This window comes from Mustela erminea, chromosome 13 (genome assembly GCF_009829155.1).
Source record: "Mustela erminea isolate mMusErm1 chromosome 13, mMusErm1.Pri, whole genome shotgun sequence".
Taxonomy (NCBI): Eukaryota; Metazoa; Chordata; class Mammalia; order Carnivora; family Mustelidae; genus Mustela; species Mustela erminea.
Genome location: NC_045626.1, coordinates 73,972,780 through 73,995,085, shown reverse-complemented (window position 1 = coordinate 73,995,085; position 22,306 = coordinate 73,972,780). Strand labels below are relative to the sequence as shown.

General features: G+C 51.5%; 2 protein-coding genes across 6 annotated transcripts in view; one reads left to right on the top strand and one right to left on the bottom strand.

The window, feature by feature from the left end:
• Positions 1 to 3,731: 3,731 nt before the first annotated feature.
• TMEM211 (transmembrane protein 211) lies at positions 3,732 to 15,847 on the bottom strand. Of its 2 annotated transcripts, XM_032311084.1 has the most exons (4): positions 15,669 to 15,847; positions 7,415 to 7,665; positions 6,488 to 6,626; positions 3,732 to 4,240 (listed from the first exon to the last, which is right to left on the bottom strand). In XM_032311084.1, exons 2-4 carry the CDS (start codon positions 7,613 to 7,615, stop codon positions 3,978 to 3,980), a joined length of 603 nt encoding a protein of 200 aa, XP_032166975.1. In that variant the 5' UTR covers positions 7,616 to 7,665; positions 15,669 to 15,847; the 3' UTR covers positions 3,732 to 3,977. The 2 variants fall into 2 exon arrangements, with proteins under 2 accessions (XP_032166975.1, XP_032166976.1); XM_032311085.1 differs by lacking the exon at positions 15,669 to 15,847 and having other exon boundaries at positions 7,415 to 7,683.
• Positions 15,848 to 20,778: 4,931 nt separating this feature from the next.
• Positions 20,779 to 22,306, top strand: part of KIAA1671 (KIAA1671 ortholog) — a 183,996-nt gene continuing 182,468 nt past the window's right edge. For 2 of the 4 annotated variants that reach the window (XM_032309857.1, XM_032309858.1), the window contains exon 1: positions 20,822 to 20,966. The gene's annotated coding sequence lies outside the window, so the exon portion shown is untranslated. The other 2 variants (XM_032309855.1, XM_032309859.1) reach the window with 2 other exon arrangements.

Here is a 22,306-nt window from a genome sequence, read left to right as displayed (position 1 = left end):
GCCCTTCTGGCTGTTCTGCTGTCCCTTTAATATCATGCTTTAGCCATGCTCATTGCCTTTTCACCAAGAGTTTCCTTTTTGGCCTGTGGGGGAGGCCATGAGGCAAATGAGAAGCACTTCTCCCATGTGCAGCGTTTGGAAGGCCCTCACCATCCCATTTCACGGATGCCTGGCAGGCATTCCTGCATCTAGTGTCCCCTTCCTTCTTCCCCTCACCTCCTTCCCTCCCAGGCCTTAGGTCCCAGGAGCCCAGGGAGGAGGGGGGCTGTAGTCAAGGGCACTGGGAAGAAGCCCTTCCAATTCCTTACCTTGCCAGCAGATACTCTTAATCCAGGAGACAGCAGACCCATGCACCACTGAGTTTTCTCGCACATTCTGTAATAGCATTTCCAACTCAAGGCACCTGCCACTGGCATTTCTGATTTTGACCATGTCTGTGCACCACCTACGCAATTGGATCTTTAGTGGTTTTCTTTAAACCAACTCGCTGTTTAGACTTGTATCTATGGGAGGCCAGTGTCATTTTGCATAAACAGAAGATAATTGTAAATATAAGTATGTTATTTTACCAAAATACTGTTTGCCGCCTTAAAAAAAAAAAAAAAGACCTTGAGCTGGAATCTGCTCTCTTTTTTAAGAAGAGATTTACCAGGAGTTTGAGAGGCTATGGAAGACATATGAGCACCAAACGAGCCTTTCATCTTGGCGGATATAAAGGACAGTTGAAGCCAGAATGGCTTTCTCATTTTGCCAGCTGAAATCATGTCCTATGTATCTCTGTCCACATGTTGGGAGAGCAATGATTTTGGATCCCAGATTTGCCGTTTCCTGGCTATGTGGCCTTGGGCAAGTGACTGTTCCTCACTGATGGGGGTTTTCACTTTTGTGCACTAAAGATAAGAATGCCTCCCTTTATCGTGGGTACAGCCCTGGCCCCCCTCTTTCACTGGGACCCTCTACTCCTCCATATCCCTGGGGATGATTTCCGGGTTGAGACTTCAGTGTCCCTGAGTTACCAGCATCTACCTAGCTCAGCTTCTCGGGTAAGGCTTGGAACTGTAGAGAATATAGCTCCCGGGGGAGAGCTCGGAAAGGGGTGAGCTCCCAGCCCTCTGGGGATATGACTGAGGAACACAGCAGTTAGGTGTGGTGAGGCCTTCAGTCCTTGGCAGGAGCGAAGCCCGCTCTGACTCTGCAGTTAGCATCTGATTTGCTGAGTCAGGAAAAGACTTATAGGTCCCTAGGCTTCTAGCTTTCAAGCCGCCGGGCACATGGAGACCTTGAGCCCAGGACAGGTGCAGACTAGAGGAGCACAACCTCATCTTACTAAAGGGCCAACTTTCGGATCTGTTGCTAAATCAAACCCTAGCAGGATTCAAATGACCCACGGGACCTTGCTGTTCCCTGGGGATTTTCCATTACATCCGGGTGCCATGCAGAAATTCTCTAGTGTCTTCTTGGCATGCTTTCTTCAGACCTGTGGGCACAGTGATTCCCAGTAGACAGTGATGGGAATCACAGTGAATCCACAGTGATTCTTTGTAGACACAGGGCTCCTTGAAACAGTAGACACTCCTTGTGATCAAGAGAAAATAAGACCGAAAGATTCCTCTGCCTCAAATAAGAACAGAATCTCCCGTAAATCTTTACTCGTTAAGGGCTGGAGAATCACTCCCTTTGGTGTTGCTGAAATAGTTCAAAAGGAAAATTAAGGGACTTGGGGGCCATTGAGAGGTTATGACAGAGGGGATGTGGGTGACAAGGGCCGGGGGCTGAGTTTGGGCTTCTGCTTGGTGGCACCCAGTCGCTGCCAGGATGTGGCTTGGGTCTCAGAAGGTCTTCCCACGTGAGACTGACTTGCATGGATGTGTTCCCACTGATAACAAGACATGCCTCTGGGTCCCTTTGAGCACCACGTGATGGCTTCTGAGGTTTTCTATTACTTTATTCCATTATTCTATGACTTTCTCTTTTTTTAAAGACTTATTTATTTTAGAGAGAATTATGCAAGCAGGGGGAGGGGCAGAGGAAGAGGGAGAGAGAGAATCCTCAAGCAGACTCCCCAGTGAGCAGCGAGCCCAATGCAGGACTCAACCCCAGGACCCTGAGATCATGACCTGAGCCAAAATCAAGAGTCAGACACTTACCTGACTGAGCCACCCAGGTGCCCCTCTACATTTTTCTAAGAAAGCTGTCAAGGCACATTATTGTTCTTTTTGGAAGGTGAACACAAGCTGTATTCTGTGCAGTCCATGTGTTTTCAAGATCATGGAGTCACTCCTGGGGGTTGTTTATGGATGTTCTTGGTTGAGCATTTAAAGCTAGAAGAGTTGGATCAAGATAAGCTAGGTTGGGCAGAGGGAGCATATCCAGATTTTATTTTGCTTCCTTTATTGAGGGGGACAGACCTGGGTGTAAATCCCAGTTGGCTGTGCAGCCATAGGCAAGTGACTGTACCTCTCTGAGCCTCAGTTTTCACTTCTGTGAACTGGGGATAATAAAACTATCCTTCAAAAGGGAGCTGAGCATCAAGTGTTTTTGCCCACCCAGCATCCTTCCCCCATTCCTGTACCAGCATCTTCTCCCATGTTCTGGGCAGCTGTATCTCCTACGTTACAACCATGGTCTTATAGGGAGACTGCTGATGTACCCCTCCCCCTAGGGGCCTGTGACCCTGTCCTGACCAGTCAGATTCCTTCCCTGGGAAGAGAGCCATTCATGCTTTCCTTCCACAGCGGCCAAGGTAGGAGGAGGCCAGCCTGGAGCTGTCTACGATCATGTCTCCTGTAGATAGGGGAACAGGCATGGCTGGATCCACGTGTTCAGATGAGGTCCTTAAAGCCCCACCTCTGTCCATGTCATGGTTCCACTCTCCTCCATGCTGATGTACACTGATTCTATGCCCATCTCTGGACCAGTCTGTCCCACAATATCTTCGCTTTATTGGCTAGAAGGGCTCATTTATCCATAACGTGGGATAGTCAGAGAGTTGCTGGTGGTCATCTCCCTAGGAAGGACTAAGGTGTTTCTCCCAAAGAAGGGCAATGGGTCATGATAGGCAAAAGCCGCAGACAGACCCCAGCATCCCTGGCAGAGGGAGCATGTGCAAGTGGTAGAAGTGTGAAGAAGCCTTCCATGGGCCCAGAATTCAGTATGGCAGAGGGAGAGGCACAGGGGTTGGGTGGGTACAAGAAAGAGGCTGAAGAGAGAGGTTGGAAGGGGATCCAGAAGGGCCTCTTGTGCCCCAAGTAACAGGTCTCCACATCAGTGGGACTGTATGCCTGGGGTGGGGGATGAGAAGGGCCCCCCCCAACCCCACCCCAACATCGGACATGCTTTTGTACCAGCTTTTCTTGTACGTAATGGCACTCACTAAATACTTGATTGGCAAAGAAAGAATCCTCGAATTCCCCAAGAAAAGAGGAGTTACAAAGATGGAGGGGTACGAAAAGGAATAGGTACGTGCCTGTTGAAAGATGCAGTGTTGGAGGGACAGCTCAGACTCAGAAGTCCTGGGTACTCTCATTTCTTTACGGAAACTCTGCATCCAACCTGGGGCTTCAACTCAACAACCCAGAGATCATAAGTCTCCTGTTTCACTGACTAAGTCAGCCACGCACCCCCCTGGGCATCCTTCATGAATAGATGTAGTTCTCCTGAGCCGTCCTGGGAGGTAGGGATTATAATAATAAACTCAACTTGATTGAATACAATAGACCTTAACATGGTGCTAAGTGCTTTATTTACACAGAGCATCTCAAGTTAATTCCCATAACAACTCTATGAAGGAGGCATTATCTTACACACACACCCCTCCTCCTCCTCCCATTTTATGGCTTCCATGGTGGTCCAGAGAGATGAAGTGATTTGCCCGAGGTCACACAGCACAGAAGATGCAGAGGTGACGTTTGAATGTGGATTTATAGAGATTTCATACCACTGTAAAGTGGACCCTTTTTGCTTCTCCTGGGATATTTTTATTTGCTCATTTCTGGCATGAGGATGATCTTCTCAGTGTCACCCGAGAAGAGGATGATCTTTCCCTGGACCTTGGTCATTCGGGGCCATCCAATCATAGGCAGGAAGCTGGCTAGGACTGCACTGAGGATGGCAGTCACATAGCCCCAGCCCAGCTGGCACTGCCCACCATGGTACACAGAGGAGGCTCCACAAGCTTCCTTGGCGAATGGGGAGGCCAGGCTGATGGGGAAAACCAGCAGGCCCACAGTGATAGAGGTGGCTGGAGAGAGCAGGAAGGAACACAGTGTGTCAGTCAAGGGGCTCTGGGCTACCCTCATCCCAGGACTAACTGATCCACCCTCCTATCTACCCACCCGTGCATCAACCCATTCACTTACATACTGAATTAACACCTATCCTTTTAGTCCATCACTCAACTAGTCCTCCACCCAGCTGTCCATCTACTCACCCATCCATTCAACAATATTCTAACCCTCCCATCTCTTCATCCCCCATCCACCTATCCATTCACTTATCTATCCATCTGCCCATCTGCCTACTTAGTCACGTGTACCCCACCATCTATCCATCCATCTACCCACCCATCCATCTACCCACCCAACCATCCCACTACCCATCTACCCACTCAACCACCCAACCATCCATCCACCCACCCAACCATCTCTGTCCACCTACCCATCCATCCATCCATCCACCCAACCATCTGTCTACCCACCTATCCATCCACTCACCCAACCATTCATTTGTCCACCCATCCATCCACACACCCAACCATCTATCTATCCATTCATTCACCCATCCATCCACCTACCCATCCATCCATTCACCCAACCATTAGTCATCCACTAATATATCCATAGATCCATCCATCAGTTCACCTACTTACCTATCCACTCTCTCATTCATTCATTCAACAACCCACCTTTCAGTGCATGCATTCATTCATCACAACTGTTACAGGTGTGCTCTGTTGGGCACTAATGACACTAAAGAAATAAACTATACACCTCCTCAACTTTAAGGCACTCTCAGTGCAGAAGAATCACATAACCCTAGCTCCTCTTGCTGCTCTTCAGCCACATTGGTCTGCTTATAGTTCTGTGACCCTGCCTTGCTCCCTTGTCTCTAAGCTTTTGCCCCCAGTGTTCCCATTACTGAAGTTACCTTCTCTATTTGACCAATTCCCACCTGTACTTCCAGACTCAGATACCTCCTGTAGGAAGCCTTCACTAACATCCTCTATCCTCCTGGGATTTGTCCTTGTATCTTATGCTCATCCCTATCTTATCAAATACCCACTGAGTTGTAACTACCTGATGCACCCTGCCCCCACCAGACACTGCACAAGCCTAGGACAAGGACTATATATAGCTCCATCCATTGATTCAACAAATACGTAGTGAGCATCTATTATGTGCAAAGGCACTGTGCCAGGTGCTGGCAATGTCAAGGCAGACATGTCCTTGCCCTCAAGGAACTGATGTAGTGGAGAGAGATGAACAATGATCAAGCAGGCAGATAAGTCTTAAGTGCTGTGAAAAATGCAGAACAAGGTGAGAGGTAGGAGAATCTCAGGAGAGGGGAGCTCCGTTACCTAGAGGTCATGGACGATCTCACTGAAGCAGTGCTATTTGAGCAAAATAGAGGAGCAAGGCATGTAAGATCTGAGAAAAGAGAATCCCAGGCAGAGCAGACAAATGTGGTGCATGATGGAATGGAAAGCAAGCCATGTGGCTGGAGCAGGTTGAGCCTGGCAGAAGGGGTAAGAGGTGATACTGGTGAGGGAGTGTGGGTTTCATCAGGCAGAGCCTCCTCAGCCATGACAAGGAGTGTGGATTTTACTTTGAGTGTAACAGGAAGTCACTAGAGGCTAGATAAACCAGTTTGAGTGGCCTGATCTAATTTCAGTTTTGACAGGACCTGTTTGGCCAGCGTGGCAGACACACTCTAGGAGTCAAAGGTGGCAGCAGAGAGACATGTGAGGTGATTGTCACTCTAATCCAGGTGAGAGGGGATGGGAGATTATTTGCATGAGGGTTGCAGTCAAGCCCTCGGCTATACCATCCAGAGCCTAGGTGGGACTTAGAGAAAAGCAACCCTCCGGGGAGTTGCAGCCCTGCCATTTCACAGCTTAGTAAGTGGAGCATAGCCTAGATTTCAGCATCTCTCAGCCCTCAGCTGGCTCCTTTGTGCAGTGCACAACCTGCTCAGCTGTGTATGGTGGTCCCGGTAAAGATGATACAAAGTGGTTGAGTGAGAGAGAAACAAAGGGGTACAGACTGTTAGAACTGGGTTTAGCTAAGGGCAGGAGAGAGTGATGTTAAGTATACCACTCCCTCCCCATCATTTCTGGCTTGCTAAAGGACCAGAAAGTCTTCAATCCTAGGATTTATCTCTGAGATTCAACATGGAGGGCAGACTCTGCTCACAGGTTTATTCATTCTTTCCTTCCTTCATTCATTCTACAAACATGTTTGGAATGGTTACTATGTGACAGTGGATTTACCTGCAACTGCCTGCACCCCTGGCATTGGGCCACTGCCCCTTCTGGGACACAGCCCTTTGGGGGCCAGGGCCCAAGATAGGAGGAGAACTGCATTAAAGGCCAACAAGAGCCATCCTCCAAGGAGAATTGCAGCTGAGACCTGCCAGGAAGAAAGAGGAGGGTGGGTTTTGAATGGGGGGGGTGGGGGTGGGGGGGTATGTCTCTCTGTTTACTGGCCAGCTACTGAGTCCTCAAAACCCCAAGAGGTCTGTGCTATCATTACCCCCATTTTACATGTACACAAACTGAGGCCCAAGGAGGTGGAGTCATTTGCCTCAGGACACACAGCTAATTAAGTGGCAAAGCCAGAATTAATACCCAAATTTACAACCACCATACCCCACCTTTATGACTACCTGCTATATGGCGGGATCACCAGGAGAGGCACCTTTGTAATCATGGGTTTCAGAGGCTATATAATCTCCCTTATTTACTCCCAGTGTTGGCCTGGGAGTCCTGACCCCTTGTCCACATTGTTGAAATTAGTGATGCTCATTGTAACAGACTTTCAACACTGTAGCTGTGGTTTTCAAACTTAGCGGTGCACAGAGGGTGGCCAGGTAGGTGTATGCAGGTTGTACACTGTACAACACTTGCAGATGCCTTGGGATCATCCTGGATTTGTATATTCATTACAGTTCTTGTCCAGCAGATGGCAGTACAGTGTCCTGAAGAAGGGGGACCTTTTCTTAATCTGTACTAAGGTGCTAAATGGACTTGGAACTGCCTTCAGAATCTGGCTGTTTGCTAAAATGCATATCGCTGGACAGCACCGCACACCTACACACTCAGAGGCTCAGTGTGGGGAACCAGAACTTGGCCTCCCACACCCCTGTCCCGGCTCTGGTGGATTTGATAGCACCCCTGAGGTCCCCGCCCTGGTCTTACCTTCCAGGCAAAGTCAGGAATATCGTCCAGGGACCTGAAGGTCCCACAGCTCTGATTCCAGCTGTCACCCCGAGGCCAGGAGCAGTAGGTAAGGATGCCAAAGGAGAAGGTGTGGGACTGGAACCAGGCAGGAGAGATGAGGCTAAGGGCCGAGATGCAAGCTAAGGAGAGTCCCAGGGCTGCCCAGACGCTGCCCGCCATCAGGGACCTTCAATGACCTAAAGGTCGACAGGCAAGATGAGGGGTGGAGGCTGCTGGGAAGGAGAGGAACAGGAGCTGGTGAAGGTGTCCCCCAGTCAGAGACCTGATCCCCAGCCTCCTTTCCACCTGGTGATGCAGAGGGAAGTCGTCATATCTGGGGAGGGGGTGGGGCTTTGCTCTAATAAGTTCTGGAAGTATGATAACCCCAAATTGTAGAATAAATGTGATTAAATAGAACTTTGAACACTTCCACTCTGCATGGAACATCGTCATTACTGGTCCAGGCAAGGCCTGTCCCATATTTCCTTCCTCCCTTCATTTGCTCATTCATTCATTCCTCAGCCCCTCAAGTATTGCACTGTCCAAAAGGGCTGCTTCTCCCCAGAAGGGACACCATTTTCTAAATTTCACACAGATGCTGTGTTTCCAGCAGCCACCCTACCCATTAGCTCACTTCTCCCAATCACTGACCAATGTAATTATTTAATTGTATCTTTTTGTGTGGATGTTATTTTTGCAAAATGGGTATTGTTCCATATGTGTCTATTTGTTTAAAAAGACTTATTTATTTTATCTGAGAGAGAAAGAGAGAGAGTGAGAGAGAGCATGAGCAAGAAGGAAAGGGAGAAGCAGGCTCCCCGCCGAGCAAGGAGTCCGACATGGGACTGGATTCCAAGACCCTGGGATCACGACCTGAGCTGAAGGCAGACGACCAACCAACTGAGCCACCCAGGCACCTCAGTGTGTATTTTTAATTTATGTAATTGACATTATTTTATATGTTGCCTTTTGCTGCCTACTTGGGGCACCAAGCGTGATGCTTTTAGGGTTGAGCTGTGTTTCTGTGTGTATGCCTATTCCATTTAACTTGGAGTTTTCCAGAAGCAGATCCTGAGACAAGGGTTTGGTTGTACTTGGGAGGTCGTCCCATGGAGGAGGAAGTGAGATGGGAGGAGAACACAGCCCCGTTAAGAGTTTGTTACAAAGCCAGCTGTCCCCAGGGTGGCTCTGAGAGAGGAGGTATACCCAGGACCTCTGAGTTACCCCTCCTGAGGGCAGAGGGAGGTGTGGTCTTTACAAAACCAACTCCTTCCAGCCGTTGGTCGAGGGCTGAGCCCAATACTGGGTGGCAACAGTCGGTGGGGGTGCACAAGTGGGTTCTAGCAGGAACCAACAAGAGAGCCATGATAAAACACCTTGCAGGCAGATGAAAGCCCACTGCTGTGCAGAGACCCCATGACAATGACCTTGAGGGGTACGGAGCAGACCATGACAGGATTGGCCACACCGTTGTCTCCACCTGCTATCCCCTCTGCATTTCGTCTACTCTAGCCCCCTACCGCAGGCAGTTCTGCCATGGACGTCCGCGTGCCTGGACTTGTGCCAGAATTTTGGGGGAGTGTACACCTCGGAACACACTTGCTACCTTGGACGGCACGTCTCTGTTTCCTCTGAGCGAGAAATCCTGATTCCTCCCCCAGGGAAGGCTGCCCGTTCCACCATCTCTCCCTCCGTGCTGAAGGCACCTGCGAGCTCAAACATTAATCTCAGTCTCCTCCCGCCTTATAGATGGGATGGTAGAGGCCCAGAGAGGGCAGCAGATGCCCCCAGACTGACCCAGGAGGCCAGCATGGGTAGGTGAGTTGGGTGGGGGTTCTGTCCACACACTGTCATGGGCCAGGCAACTAATACACATCCTACAGCTCATATGCTTTGTGACTCCCCGGCTACAAGCCCAGAGGGCTGCAGTGAGCGTGTCTTTGTCGACTGGAAGAGAGCCCACCCATGGCCCAGGTGGGTGCTATGACCTCATGTGTGACCAGGGAGGACACTAAGGCTCAGAGAGGACTGGGAGATTCATCCCAAGGACACAGTTAGAAGGGCCAGGCCAAGGGCTAATACCCAGACCTAATGAGTTGGCAGTGGTCCCTCTCGAGAGCCCCAAGGTAAGGGTTCTAATATTTACCAAGCCTCACCCACCTGCTGCAGGCCAGGCACTTCTTAGAGAAGTGAGGGGACATGCCCAGGGTCTCACAGCTAAGATGTGGGACAGCGGTACTTGAATCTGGATCTGTCTAACCCTTGAACCAGGACTAAGGTCAATACTTAACCATGCTCCTTCCCATCATATTGCTCAGCCTTCTTCAGCCCCAGCCTCTACTCTTCCCACTGCCTTCCTCACCCCAGCTCTTAGCTTTCTTCTGAGGCAGGGCTGTGCATCTGTCTCTCTCTGCTCCGGTGTGGCTGTTCCCCAGCCCGCCATGGGGCCAAGATAGCTCCTCTGGCCTGGTGATGGCATCTCCCAAGAGAATTTCATTTCTCTTGTCCTGAGACTGCCCCTAAGCAACTCTGAAAGTGTCAGGTACAGACCAATGTTCCAGCCATTTACAGCCCAAGTAAATGCTTTCACTCTGGGGAGGCCATAAAGGTTCAATTTCTGGCCCTCAGATGTATTGGCTATGTGACCTCGGGCCAGACACTTACCTTCTCTGGGCCTCTGTTCCTTCATCTGTGAAACAAGCCTGATACAGAAGGTACTTGGTGGAGTGCCCTGCACCTGGGAGGTCCTCCATAAATGGGCGTGTTGGTGATAATGGTCGTGATCCCTGCAGTGGCAATGGGACTGTTTACAGTAGTATTAGTGTTATTCATGGCTATTGTCTCATTGCTCATGTTGGGATTAGCAGACACTTCAAAGAGATAATAACCAGAAATGGAGATCCAGATTGCTCATGTGACTTGCCCAAGATCCCCCCACCCTGGGCAAATTAGGGGGAAAACTGGGATCTAAGCCAAGACTCCAGCCCCCAGACTAATGAGCAGAAACACCTTCCCCTCCTCTGACAACATCCCTCCCGCTCCTGTTCCCCAGTGTCTGTCCCCTTGCTTGCTCTCAGAGAGGGAGGGAGGCAGGTAGATGGGGAAGATGGGAAGGAAGGGAAAGGTGCGGGTGATGCAGGGAGAGCTGAGAGTTACCCATTAGAGCAGGGAGGGTGAGTGTTGGGGTGCAGGCACAAACCACTCCAAAGGGAAGGCAAGACCCTGCTTCAACCACTGAGCAGCAAATATTTACTACCCCGCCTTCAGTGACCCCTCGACCTCTCCTGGGAGGACTGGGCATGATGCCCTTCCCTGCACCTCAGCCCTCAGCTCAGCCCCTCAAACACACTCATCGACAAACACAGAGAGAGTTACGCCACAGCCCAGCACAGCAAGGGCCTCCAGAGAATAACCAGAGGAAGGATGTGGGACGACTTGGTGCCTCAGACGGTCCTTGGAGAATATCCAGAGCGTCACTTAAATATCACTAAAGCGTCAAGTGCCAGAGTTACTGAGTTTTCAACTTCCCTTCATTCCTTCTCATCAAGAAGAAAGTCCCTGCTGGAGCTAATCAGTCTCAAACAACTTTCAAACATCTGCCAACCTCTCCCATTTTTAATAAATAAATAAAATAATTAATTAATTATGATTTCATTTTATTGAGAATGCGTGCACATGAACAGTGGGCAGAGGGTTCTGAGGGAGAGAGGGAGAATCCCAAGCAGATTCCACTATGAGCGTGGAGCCCGGTGTGGGGCTCGATCTCACAACCCTAAGATCATGACCTGAGCCGAAAGCAAGAGTCAGGTGCTCAACTGACTGAGCCACCCAGGCGCCCCCCAACCTTCTCCCTTTTTAAAAATGATGGGGAGCCTTGAACAGGCAACAAAGTCTGAGTAAGAATTCAGGAATGTGGTTGCTGTTTCCTTGTATTTATTGTGGTGGTTTTGGTCTATGTTTTGCTGTGATGCTGGTTGTCCATTTAGAATTAAAAATGTCTTTTAATGAAAAACTGAGTTAATTTAAAGCCCCATCGTATCTGCATAATCATAGAGGTGGCTGGAGGGGGAGGCCATGAGGGAAGGTGGCTTGGGGATAGCCAGCACTGCTGCTGATAACTGGAAGTGAGGCCCAGGAGGGCTGAGCCAGCCCAAGGGCACGCATGGTCAAAAGCGGCTGAGCTGCCAGCCAAGCCAAGGACACCCACATGTACTCCCCCGGGCTGGTGCTTTTCAAACCTTGGGCTTCACTTTGGGACTCCAAGTCTGGCTAGAACTTTTTAAACGTGGCAGGAGTCCTAGGCTTGGAGGCCAGCCAGTTCCTCTACCACTTCCCAGCTGTGTGACCTGGAACAAGGAACTCCATTGCTCTGGGCCTCAGTTTCTCCATCTATAAAAACAGATTGGACGTCCCAGGGGCTAGGGAGCAGGGGTTTAACCACTGAACAGGGGATGTAGAAAGAAGCAGACGGACCACATCTTCCCTTTCCCAACACTGTGACCTTGGGGAGACTGCCTCACTTTGCAGTCTCCCCAAGGGACTGGGGGTTACTGGGAAGGTTCAAGGGGGATAGAATGCTTGTGTGTGTCTCAGGGGGAGGGAGAGAGAAGCCTGGGCAGGGAGGTCAGGGTTACAGTGCAGAGACATTTTATTCCCAGGATTAGAAAATCCCAGTGGCTGCTAGCCAGCGGGTAAGATGCAGCCCCTCGAGGGAGGGAGACGGAATTTTTTTTTATTCCTACACCAAAATCAGCCTCTCCTAGGGGGTTGGCAGGATCCCGAGGGGTATAATTCCAGCCAGGAAGCCGGAGAGCCCAGAGCCGACTGAGACCTGTGATTTTGCTCTCTCCAACTGCCCCTGTGACTCTCCAGGCGTTTCTGACCTTGAAAAGCGTTTTGTTCTCCAGATAATGTGCTCAATGTCACCTGGGAAAATCACGCAGACCGTCCAGGTGCCCAGAAACCTAAAGAGGCATTATAACCTGAAACCACATCCGGGCAGGCTCCAAGTAGCTGGAATCCACCTAAGGGAAGCTTGAAAGGGACTGAGCCTTTTCTCCTCCTGCCGCTCAGCATTTAACTGTTGATGGCAGTTGAGGAACTCCCCAAGCCCCCTGGCAAACACGTGCCTTGCTTCTCCCGGTGCTCTTATTAAGTGTTCTTATCAGAGTTCCCATATTCACTTTAAAGATTTTTATTTATTTATTTATTTGAGAGCGAGCAAGAGAGAGATAGGGAGAGCTTACATGGGCAGGGGGTTGGGACAGAGGCAGAGGCAGAAGCAGACTCCCCCCACTGAACACGAAGCCCAATGCAGGACTCCATCCCACAACCCTGGGATCATGACCTGAGCCAAAGGCAGATGCGCAACACTGAGCCACCCAGGAGCCCCAGAGTTCCCATTTGTACAGAAGACAAAAGGAAGCCTTGGGAAGTAAGTGGTAAACCAGGAAGTAAGTATAAGCAGGCACTCAAACACTCAGGCAACTGGTCTTCTGACTCTGTGCCTGATCCCCAAGTGGTATTTAGAAGTTAGTTTAAAAGTCAGATACAAGGGTGCCTGGGTGGCTCAGTGGGTTAAGCTGCTGCCTTCAGCTCAGGTCATGATCTCAGGGTCCTGGGATCGAGTCCCGCATCGGGCTCTCTGCTCAGCAGGGAGCCTGCTTCCCTTTCTCTCTCTCTGCCTGCCTCTCCATCTACTTGTGATTTCTTTCTGTCAAACAAAAAAAAAATCTTAAAAAAAAAAAAAAAGTCAGATACAAACGCAGCAGCTTCCTGGGTGCTCCACCGTTCTGGCATGGTCCACCCTCCCACCTGACCTGGCCAGGGGGCATGCATGGTCCCAAAGGAGCCACAGTGAGTCACAGAAGGCAGAGCCATGGGACATAGGAGGCTAGAGGTGACTACCACTGCTTTCATGTGCCCCCAGAGCCATGTCCCTTTCTCTTTCCTGGCTTCCATGTCCTTATCTGTTAACCAAAGGGGTAGGTCATTTATTCATTCAACTTCTATGTGCCCAGTCCAATGTGACCTTCATGGATACAATAGTGAACAGAACACACTCAATGCCCTCTAGGAACTTAGGGTTTTGTGGACAAGACAAACAGGAAAGAATAATATAGTCTGTCTGTCTATCCATCCATCCATCCATCTAGTCAACAAACATGTATTGAGTCTGTTACGTTCCAGGTAATGTTCTAGGTGTTGCAGATTTAATAGTGAGGAAAACAGATAAAACTGCTGTCCTCACAGAGCTTATACTCTAGAAGGAAAACAAGACAGTAAAGGTATAGACAAGTCCGTGTATAAGATGTTGGATATTAATAGATGTCATACAGAAAAATGAAGCAGGAAAGGCAGATGCTGAGTGATCGGAGGTCATGGAAAGCCATGAGAAGGTAACCTTTGGGCAAGAGCTGTAGGAGCTGTAGGAGGACGGGTTTGTGGGGGAGAAATAGTCCAGGCAGCAGGAGATGTAGGAGCAAAGACCCTGTGGTGAGCATGAACTTGGCAAGTTTCAGGAAGAAAAGAAGCTGGGGAAAGTGGGGGGAGTGGAGAGCCCTGTTGGCAATGGAGATCTTTGGATTTTAATTTTTTAGTGAGATGCAGAATCCACGGACAGGCCTGAGCAGGAGTGTGGCAACCAATCTTGTGTTTTCAAAAGATCACTCGGGGGTACCCGGGTGGCTCAGTTGGTTAAGTGTGTAACTCTTTTTTTTTTTTTTTTTTTTAAGATTTTAGTTATTTATTTGATAGAGAGAGAGATCACAAGTAGGCAGAGAGGCAGGCAGAGAGAGAGGGGGAAGCAAGCTCCCTGCTGAGCAGAGAGCCCGATGCGGGGCTTGATCCAAGGAGCCTGGGATCATGACCTGAGCCAAAGGCAGAGGCTTTAACCCACTGAACCACCCAGGTGCCCCAAGTATGTAACTCTTGATTTCAGCTTAGGTCATGAGATGGGGCCCTGTGTCAGGCTCCATGCTGGGTTTGGAGGCTGTTTGAGATTCTCTCTCTCACCCTCTGCTTCTCCCCTATGGTGGACCAGATAGGTGGGCAGAGAGGGAGGGAAGAGGAAAGGGGGAGAGCCTGGATCCATGTTCAAAGCCAAAGGTCAAGCCAACTGAAAGTGTTTAGGGATTAGGCAGAGTGTTAGGTTAGGATGCCTCCAGGACTCTTTCCCTTGGTACTGGGGATGGGGGAGCTGCCACTGCTGATTTGGGGAAGCTCTGGGAGAGGCCGGTTTGCTAGGGGAGGAAGAAGGATCTGAACATGATGCAGCCTAAGTCAAGTTTCAGATGTGCATTTTGCCAAACCTGTCAGTCAACAGACATTGGACAGGCATTGCTTCAGGCCAGGAGAAATCCCAGAGTAATGTTGGGCACACATACCTAGGAGGGGTCCCTGATCCAGCCAGGGGGTGGGGGTGGGGGGGCAGGTGACGTCCAGGCTGAGATCTGATGGGCCAGCTGGGACTGGGGAGAACCTTGACTTTCACCCTTTTCTCTTACTCCCAGCTACACAGCCAGCTAAGCCAGATTTCTGCTTCTGGTCTAGGCTCTGTTACAAGTTTGGCGGTGTGAGCTAGGAAAATGATGCAATGCAGTGTCCCTGAGTCTCAGTTTCCCATTGCAATGGGCTGAATGTGTGAGTGCCCCCCAAATTCGTATGTTGAAATCCTCACCCCCAAGGTCATGGTATTAGGAGGTGAGGTCTTCGGGACGTGAAGAGTTCATGCAGATGGAGTCCTCATGAAGGTATTTGTGCTTTCTTAAAAGAGACCCCAGAGAGCTCCATCTCCCGTTCTGCCATGTGAGGACACAGCAAGAAGGTGGCCGTGGGGAAACTAGCAAGTGGGCTCTCCCCAGACACCAAATCTGCCTGCGTCTTTATGGAATTCTCAGCCTCCAGGCCTGGGGGAAATACATGTCTGTGGACATACAAGTCTGTGGTGCCTTGTTAGAATCGCCTGAGCAGACCAAACCCACCTACAAAAGGACGGCCATACTCTAGACCAATGGGACTTACCTTTGGGAGGTGACAGATTCCTTTGAAAATATGATTTGAAACTATAGATGCCTTCCCCATGCAGGCTTACGTGTACACACACACACACACACACACACACACGGGCATGCTATTATGCTATTTCAGGGGTACCTGGGCCCCTGAAGCTCACTATGGCCCCTAGAAAACACTTTCTTCTCTCCCCTTTTCTGATTCTTCCCTTCAGACTTACCACACTGCAAACTTTCCAACGAGGCCTCTTACTGCTCAGTCTCCAGCTTTGAGAACATGTCTGTGACCTTGTAGAATGTCTCCTTCCCTTGGAAGGAAACATTCAGGTTGGTGACTAAAGCCCAGGTGGGTGATAAGCTGGTCTGAGTTGTGTGTGTGTGCGTGTGCGTGTGCATGTGTGTGTGTATTGTGTGTGTGTTTCTTCCCAGTTCCTTAAATCAATAGTCTTCCACCTCGGGCTACTAGATGGGCTGGGCAAAGAGGGAAAAGCCAGCCCCAGATCAGAATGGGGTAAGGTATGGTGTTTCCTGAGTAGGAGAAGGCATGAATAGGGATTAACTGGTCTACAGTTAAACACCAGTTGTTGAAATTCTTGGCACTGTGCTCTCCTTTCTGCCTTGCTAATTCTCATCCAGGGAACCAATTTACATATTTCCCTGGGACCTGAGAATCTTCTCTGCAGGCTGTGAACATCCAAAAAGAGGGCACTGGGTCATAAAATCTTTATCCTTAGCATCTGACATAAGACTTGGCACAGAGAGGTGCTCGTCTTATCTTTTGCTGTAAGTGATGGAAGTACAACTCCAACTGGCTCAAGTAGAAATGAGAAATTCACTGGCTTCCCTAACTAAAAATCTTATGATCAGCTTCAGGCACAGTGGGATCCAGGTGAACAGCCAATATCTTCAGGACCTCTTTCCTCCCACCTCTCAGCTCTGTTTTCTGCCGGGCTGGCTTCACTCTCAGGCAGATTCTCTCACAGTGTTGGCTCCTGGCTGACCTTCTGAGGCCATAGGAGAGCAATCCAAGAAAAGAAAGCTTCTCTTTGCACATAGTTGCTGCGTATGTGGTGAGGAATTCTCAAGGGAGAAGCTCAGGTCACATGCCCATCTATGGGCATGTTCTGCTTGGCCAGACCCAAGTCCTGGGCCCTAGGATTGGAGGACAGGGTTGGGGACTGGGGATAGGGTAGGCAGGTCACAAGGTTCATCCCACTGGAACTATATGGACTACAGGTGGTGACAGGGTGGTTTCTAGGAGGAAAACCAAGGTTAGCTGAGAATGGGGGATGGATGCTGGGCAGGTGAGAACTAGAGACATCACTTGAATGCTTGCTCTGAATGCTACCATGACAAATGAGCACATGGCCGCTGGTGCTGGATAAAGCATGACGGTCCAGGCACTTAAGTCCGGGAAACATGAGTGAGGCCTGAAGCCTGGGCTCAAGTCCCAGCTCTGGCACTTGCACTTAGTGTGACCTTGGTCAGGGCAACTCCACCTCTCTGGAACTCAGTTTCTCTACCTGTAAAATGGGGGCATCTGGAGTAGATCACAGCTAGGGACTTTTCCACTCACTCAGTCATCCAGTTCTTCATTTTGTTTCTTTCCATCAGTATTTGCCGAATGGCTTGGAGTTGGTCCAAACTGGATCTGAGTCCCAGTTGTGATGTTTACCAGTGGTCTCAGGCTTGACAGATGCCCCTTTTCAGGTGCGCTCAGCTGGGTCCTTCCCAGCCATTGAGCTGCACTGGCCTGGCTCCAGCCTTGGCTCGCCTCCCCCTGCAGATGGCCCGGGTCACTTGCTGCAGCCACTGGGCCTGCTCAGCCTGCAGTGACATGACCTGAGGGCTCGACCAACTTCCCTCAGATCCCCAGCTGTCATCCCAGCTGACGGGACCAGACCCTTGGCAGCAGGAGATGCTGGTGCCTCTTCTTCCAGAACTGGCTTCCCTCGTGGCTGCCAGAAGACACAGGTGACACAAGCCAGAAGCGAGAAGCAGCTGGACCCACCCGTGATTAATGGGGGACAGGAGCTGGGCTGTGGAGCAGAGGAAGTTCTTGCCTTCCAACCCTGCCATTGTTCACGTGGCTTCTCTGGAGATGCCCTGCGTTCTGGGACTCCCGGCTGTGTTTCCTGGAGCATGTGTTGTGTCAGCTCACACTCTTTCCCTGCCTCAGAGTCCCTTTCCTCCACTTTGGTGGGGCTGGGATTCCATCCCCCAGTAAAGCAGGAGCTGGTGACTTTTGCCTCAGGCTCTGTTTTCTAGGGAACCCAGACTGAGATACTACAGCTGTGTGACCTCGAGAGATTTACTTAACCTCTCTGAGCTTCAGATGCTGAGTCTGTAAACGGAAGATAATGACAGAGGATCCTTAATAGGATTGTTGTGGTGCTTAATGAGATAGCACAGGCCAAGTACTTGGCTCAACATATGCCAGTTTTCATTAGTATTGTTGCCGAGCCGGGTGCTGGATCGTGTCACGGGAAACCAGTTATTCAACACTGAATTCCATGGATATTCACTGAGTGCCAACTTTGTGCTAGCCTTTGCTCCCAAGGAGCTCACAGTCTAGAAAGCAAGGCCGGGAACTGGGTGCTACGGTGTGATTGCTGATGGGTGGAATACTCAGATGCCACAGTATGGTAGTCAGGGATGGTAATCAGAGGTGGCTTCTCAGGGGAAATGAGGTTAAAGATCTGAAGGATATGTAGTTGTTACAGATGATGGGCAGGTGAAGCGTGAAGTGTTCCAGACCTAGGCCACAGCATGGGCAAAGGCCTGGTGGTAAGGGAAAACATTTCAAAGAATATACTGGCCCATGTCATCCTCAAGAAGCAGGCAAATTACAAGAGAAACAAAAATGGGTAAGTATGAACTAATGAAAATGCATGAATATGGTCTTTGCAAAGGAGTGTGTGAGTTCTAGAATGATTCTGTGCAGTATGGTAGCCGTAGCCACATGTGGCTCTTTAGATTTAAATTAATTAAAATTAAATACAATTTAAAATTCAGATTCTCAGTCCCACTGGCAGCATTTCAAGTGCTCAGTAGTCAACTGTGGCTAATGTTGGACAGTATAGGTGTAAAACATCTCCATCATTGCAGAACATTCTATTGGATAGAGCTGCCGTATCACGACAGAGTCCCTGGAGAAGGATGCAGATCACAGAGAAAGGGTTCTGGGAAAGTCCCGGGGTGGCATTGTCCTCAATCCCCAGGAAGAAAAAAGCCAGAGCTGGGAGGGGTGAGAGTGTTGGCTCTGGAAACAATGCACAATCTGACACCTCTTTGGTCAGGGTATAATCTCTGGGTGTGTGCTGGCTGGCAGCCTCTCACCTGGATGGGAGGATACAGGAATGCGGGGGAAATCGACTGAGGGGCTGAACCAGGAAGTCCTCCCCCTCTTGAGGCCAGGAGCACCCTGGGAATTGTAGTTTGTCACTTCTGAGATTCCCTCAAAGCTTGACAGATGCAGGAGGGCTGGCGCTGGACTGGGGCTGGGCACCTCTTGGGGCAAAGATTTGGGGAGGGCTGGTCAGAGCTGGGGATACGCCTGGGTTTGGGGTTTCTGTGGGTGGTGGCAGAAGGAGGATTGTCTTCTCTCCTCTGGTGAAACACACAATATTTGGTTAAACAGAACCCTCAGTCCACACATTCCGGTTAATTGAGATTTGCCAGGGAGAGACAGGGAGTTCCTATAAGATTAGAGAAGAGAGAGGGTGGATGATACACTGCTGTTGGTCATTCATGCATTTAACCCAATATTTATCGCCCTCAGTATTTATTGAATGCTTGCTATGTGCCAAGACCTGCTCTAGGCACTGGGAATCAGGAGTGAACAAAAGGGACTGTGTCTCTGCTTCCAGGAGCTTTAGAGAAGGGAGCAGACAAGAACCAATGATTTGCCTTTGCTTCCAGAACATACAGCTGTCTTGTAAAAGCTGTGCTGAAGCATGGATTTTGACAGATTTAAACTTTCAATGCAACCATTCTCTGTCTCCTGTCCCTAGGGGTGGCAGTCATATTTAAAAATCACTGAGTTGGGTCCTTGATGATTGTGCTGAAGACATCCAGATGATAAAGGAGACTATCCTACAGTGTAAGACGGCACGAGGCCTCTACCTCACCATTTCGAGTCAGTTAGGGAGCCTTAGGCTACTCCATGGTAAAATGGGGTTGGCAGTGGTCCTCACTTCAAAGGACTGTTGTGCAGATGGAAAGAACTCCTGCAACAGGTGTACCCTCCCTTACACACAGACACCAACAAATCAAGAGAAAGAGGGGGCGAGAGAGCTTCCCACCAATTCTCCCAAAGCCACAATGTGATGTCTGCTGTCTCTTTACCTCTTCTGAGGTCTGACTTACAATAAATGCTTATGATTTTAGGACCTCCAGTTATTCACGCCCAGTGCATTTCCTCGGGAGTCTGTGTCACCAGTGCAATTTGATTTATTTGTGCAATTATTTTTTGAATGTCTGTAAATTCCACAAGAGCCCAGATATTGCTAGCTGCACCTACTATCACTGGGTGCTCAGGACCAGCCTACAGTAGGTGCTTAATAAAGAGGGATGGCATGTAAACGAGTGAAAGATAGCAACACGGGCATTTTCTTGTTTAGGGGCGACTTCCTACAAGTCTCTCAACTTGTTCCAAAGTCTTCATACCCCTAGCCCCCCACCGCAACCCAAAGGAAGCAGCCGTGCCCCACTCCGCCTCGCCTCCACTGTAGCTTCCCGCCACGCCCGCGGGCTCCGCGGTGCAGTGACCCCTGCAGGCCGCGAGGGGGCGCCAGCGCCTCGCGCACATTCCCCTCTGCTCCTAGGCGGGCGACCTCAGCCAGGACGATTCAATGGCCGAAGGTTTACCCAGAGCCTCCTGAGTTCCCGGGCTGCCTTAGGCTCTCGGGAGCGTAGGCCCCACGGCAGGCCGGCGCGCTTTGCGGGGGGATCCCGACCGAGGTCTCCGGGTGGTCCCGGGAATGCGGTACCACGAGCACGTTCCGAGTCGCGAGCTGCGGGGTCGGCCTTGCAGACCCAGAGCACTTCCGGGAGGAGTGCTCGCCCCCAACCCCTGCCCCGCAACCGCGCTCGCGACCTCTGACCGCCCCCGAGAGTCCCCAAGCCTAGGAACCTGCGGCGCCCGCGGGTCCGGCCGGCCGCACTCCGCCTCGCCGCACTCCGCCCCGGGTCCTTCCGCGCAGGCGCTGACGGCCGCGGTTCCCATGGTGACGGGGGCGCTTCCCCGCCCGAGGCCCCGCCCCCAGCAGGCTAGGCTGCGCGGGGCCGCGGCGGCGCGGGCAGGTGCCGCGGGCTGCGGGCAGGTGGCGGCGCGGCGCGGGCAGGCGGCGGCGGCTGCAGGGTAGGTTGTGCGGTGGCCGCCGGCTGTGGGGGCGGGCTGTTTGTCCCCAGCGCCCGGCCCGCGAAGGGGCTGGGGAGGCGACGGTGGGAGATGGACGCCAAGTTTCTGCTCAGCTGAGGCCCCGGGAGAAAAGTTGGCAAAGTTGGCCGAGGAAGAGGTGGGGACCCGGTGGATCTCCCACGGCTCTGGGTCTGCGTGGACGGGAGATCCCGATTTAGGAGACTGGGGATCTGTCTTCCGAGACTTGCGAGTGGATCCCGCGGGAAGATCCCACACAGGGCAGCCAGTGGAGCCCGCACCACCAGGCTGAAGACTTGGGAGTCGATCCCAGGAGTGGATCGGGCACCGGCGGCCTGAGGTCCCACTCCATCTCCAGCCTGGGGGTGGCGGGGGTCGGTGACTGGAGACTGGGAGCTAGTCGGATCCCTACCCCTTGTTCCTCCCCCGCCCCCGCCCACCCCCCCCCCCGCTTGGCCGAGCCTTGGCAATGGATTCCGAGAGGAGATCTGGTGGCCGGGAGCTGGGGGATCGCGGGAGATCGGGTACCCAGCCTGGAGCGGCTAGGATCTGGACATCCCTGCGGGTTGGAGGCCCGGAGGTGGGCACTGGGAAGCGGCGGTGCCCGGCGAGGCCGGGCCCGGGGTGAGTGGATCCTGCGGGCAGCGGGGGTGGTGGAGAGCAGCGCGCGGGGCCCCTCGGGCGCCGGGGCTCCAGACTTGCTCTCCCCGCCGGGCCTTCGCTCCCCTCCGCGCGCCTTCCCAGGCCTAATGCGCCCTGATGGGATTAACGTTCGGTACCCCCCCCCCCCCGCCCCCGTTCCCGGGCAGGCTTGGAGGGCCCTCATCGCCTTGGCGGCGCCGCTCCGGGCTACAGGCGGGGCCCTCGGGAGGGGAAGTAGCCCGCTGACCCCTACCCGAGCCCTGACCTTTCCACACCCTCCTAGAACACACACGCTTCGGAGCCGGGGCGCCGCGCCCTGAAGTCCTGCTCTCGTCTTGTAGCGGGGTGTGTGACCTCCGCGCGCCGCCTTAGATGGCCTGGGATTCCTGCCGGCCAGGGCTGAACTTTCTCTAGCCAGGAGCAGCCATTACCTTTTGGAAGGGAAAGGGCTGTACCTGTTGCACAAAGAAAGAGCTCTTTGCTTTGTAGCTTCTTTGTGACCTTGGGGAAAACACTTCACCTCTCTGAGCCCGGTCTCTCCTCGGGGCCAAGTGGGGTGGGATTGGGGGGTCAGAGTGCTCCCTCTTCTGGGTGGCTGGCAGGATTAATAGATGTGATAAAACAGGTAGGGACTCTGTAAATATTAGTGGGCCCTCCTTCTGTGGCGCCTTCTTTCCTAGGTCCATCCCCTGCACTTCCCTTCCAGTATCCCAGGGAAGCTCCAGCAAGGCAACTCGATTTCTTTTTAAACTGCAGGATTAGAGAGCTATTTAACTCGAGCTTTCCTCCTGAGGGGTTTATGGCCCCTCTGATCCTCCTTGCAAGAGAGAAGCTCTG

Bases quoted from the DNA above. Each gene is read 5' to 3' on its own strand.
- TMEM211 (XM_032311084.1), bottom strand. From the start codon at position 7,615: ATGGCGGGCAGCGTCTGGGCAGCCCTGGGACTCTCCTTAGCTTGCATC. The intron at 6,627-7,414 runs GTAAGACCAGGG...TCTTCCTGGCAG, and splicing joins TTCCTGACTTTGCCTGGAAG to GTCTCAGCTGCAATTCTCCT. The intron at 4,241-6,487 runs GTAAATCCACTG...TGCTCTCTCCAG, and splicing joins AGGGGTGCAGGCAGTTGCAG to CCACCTCTATCACTGTGGGC.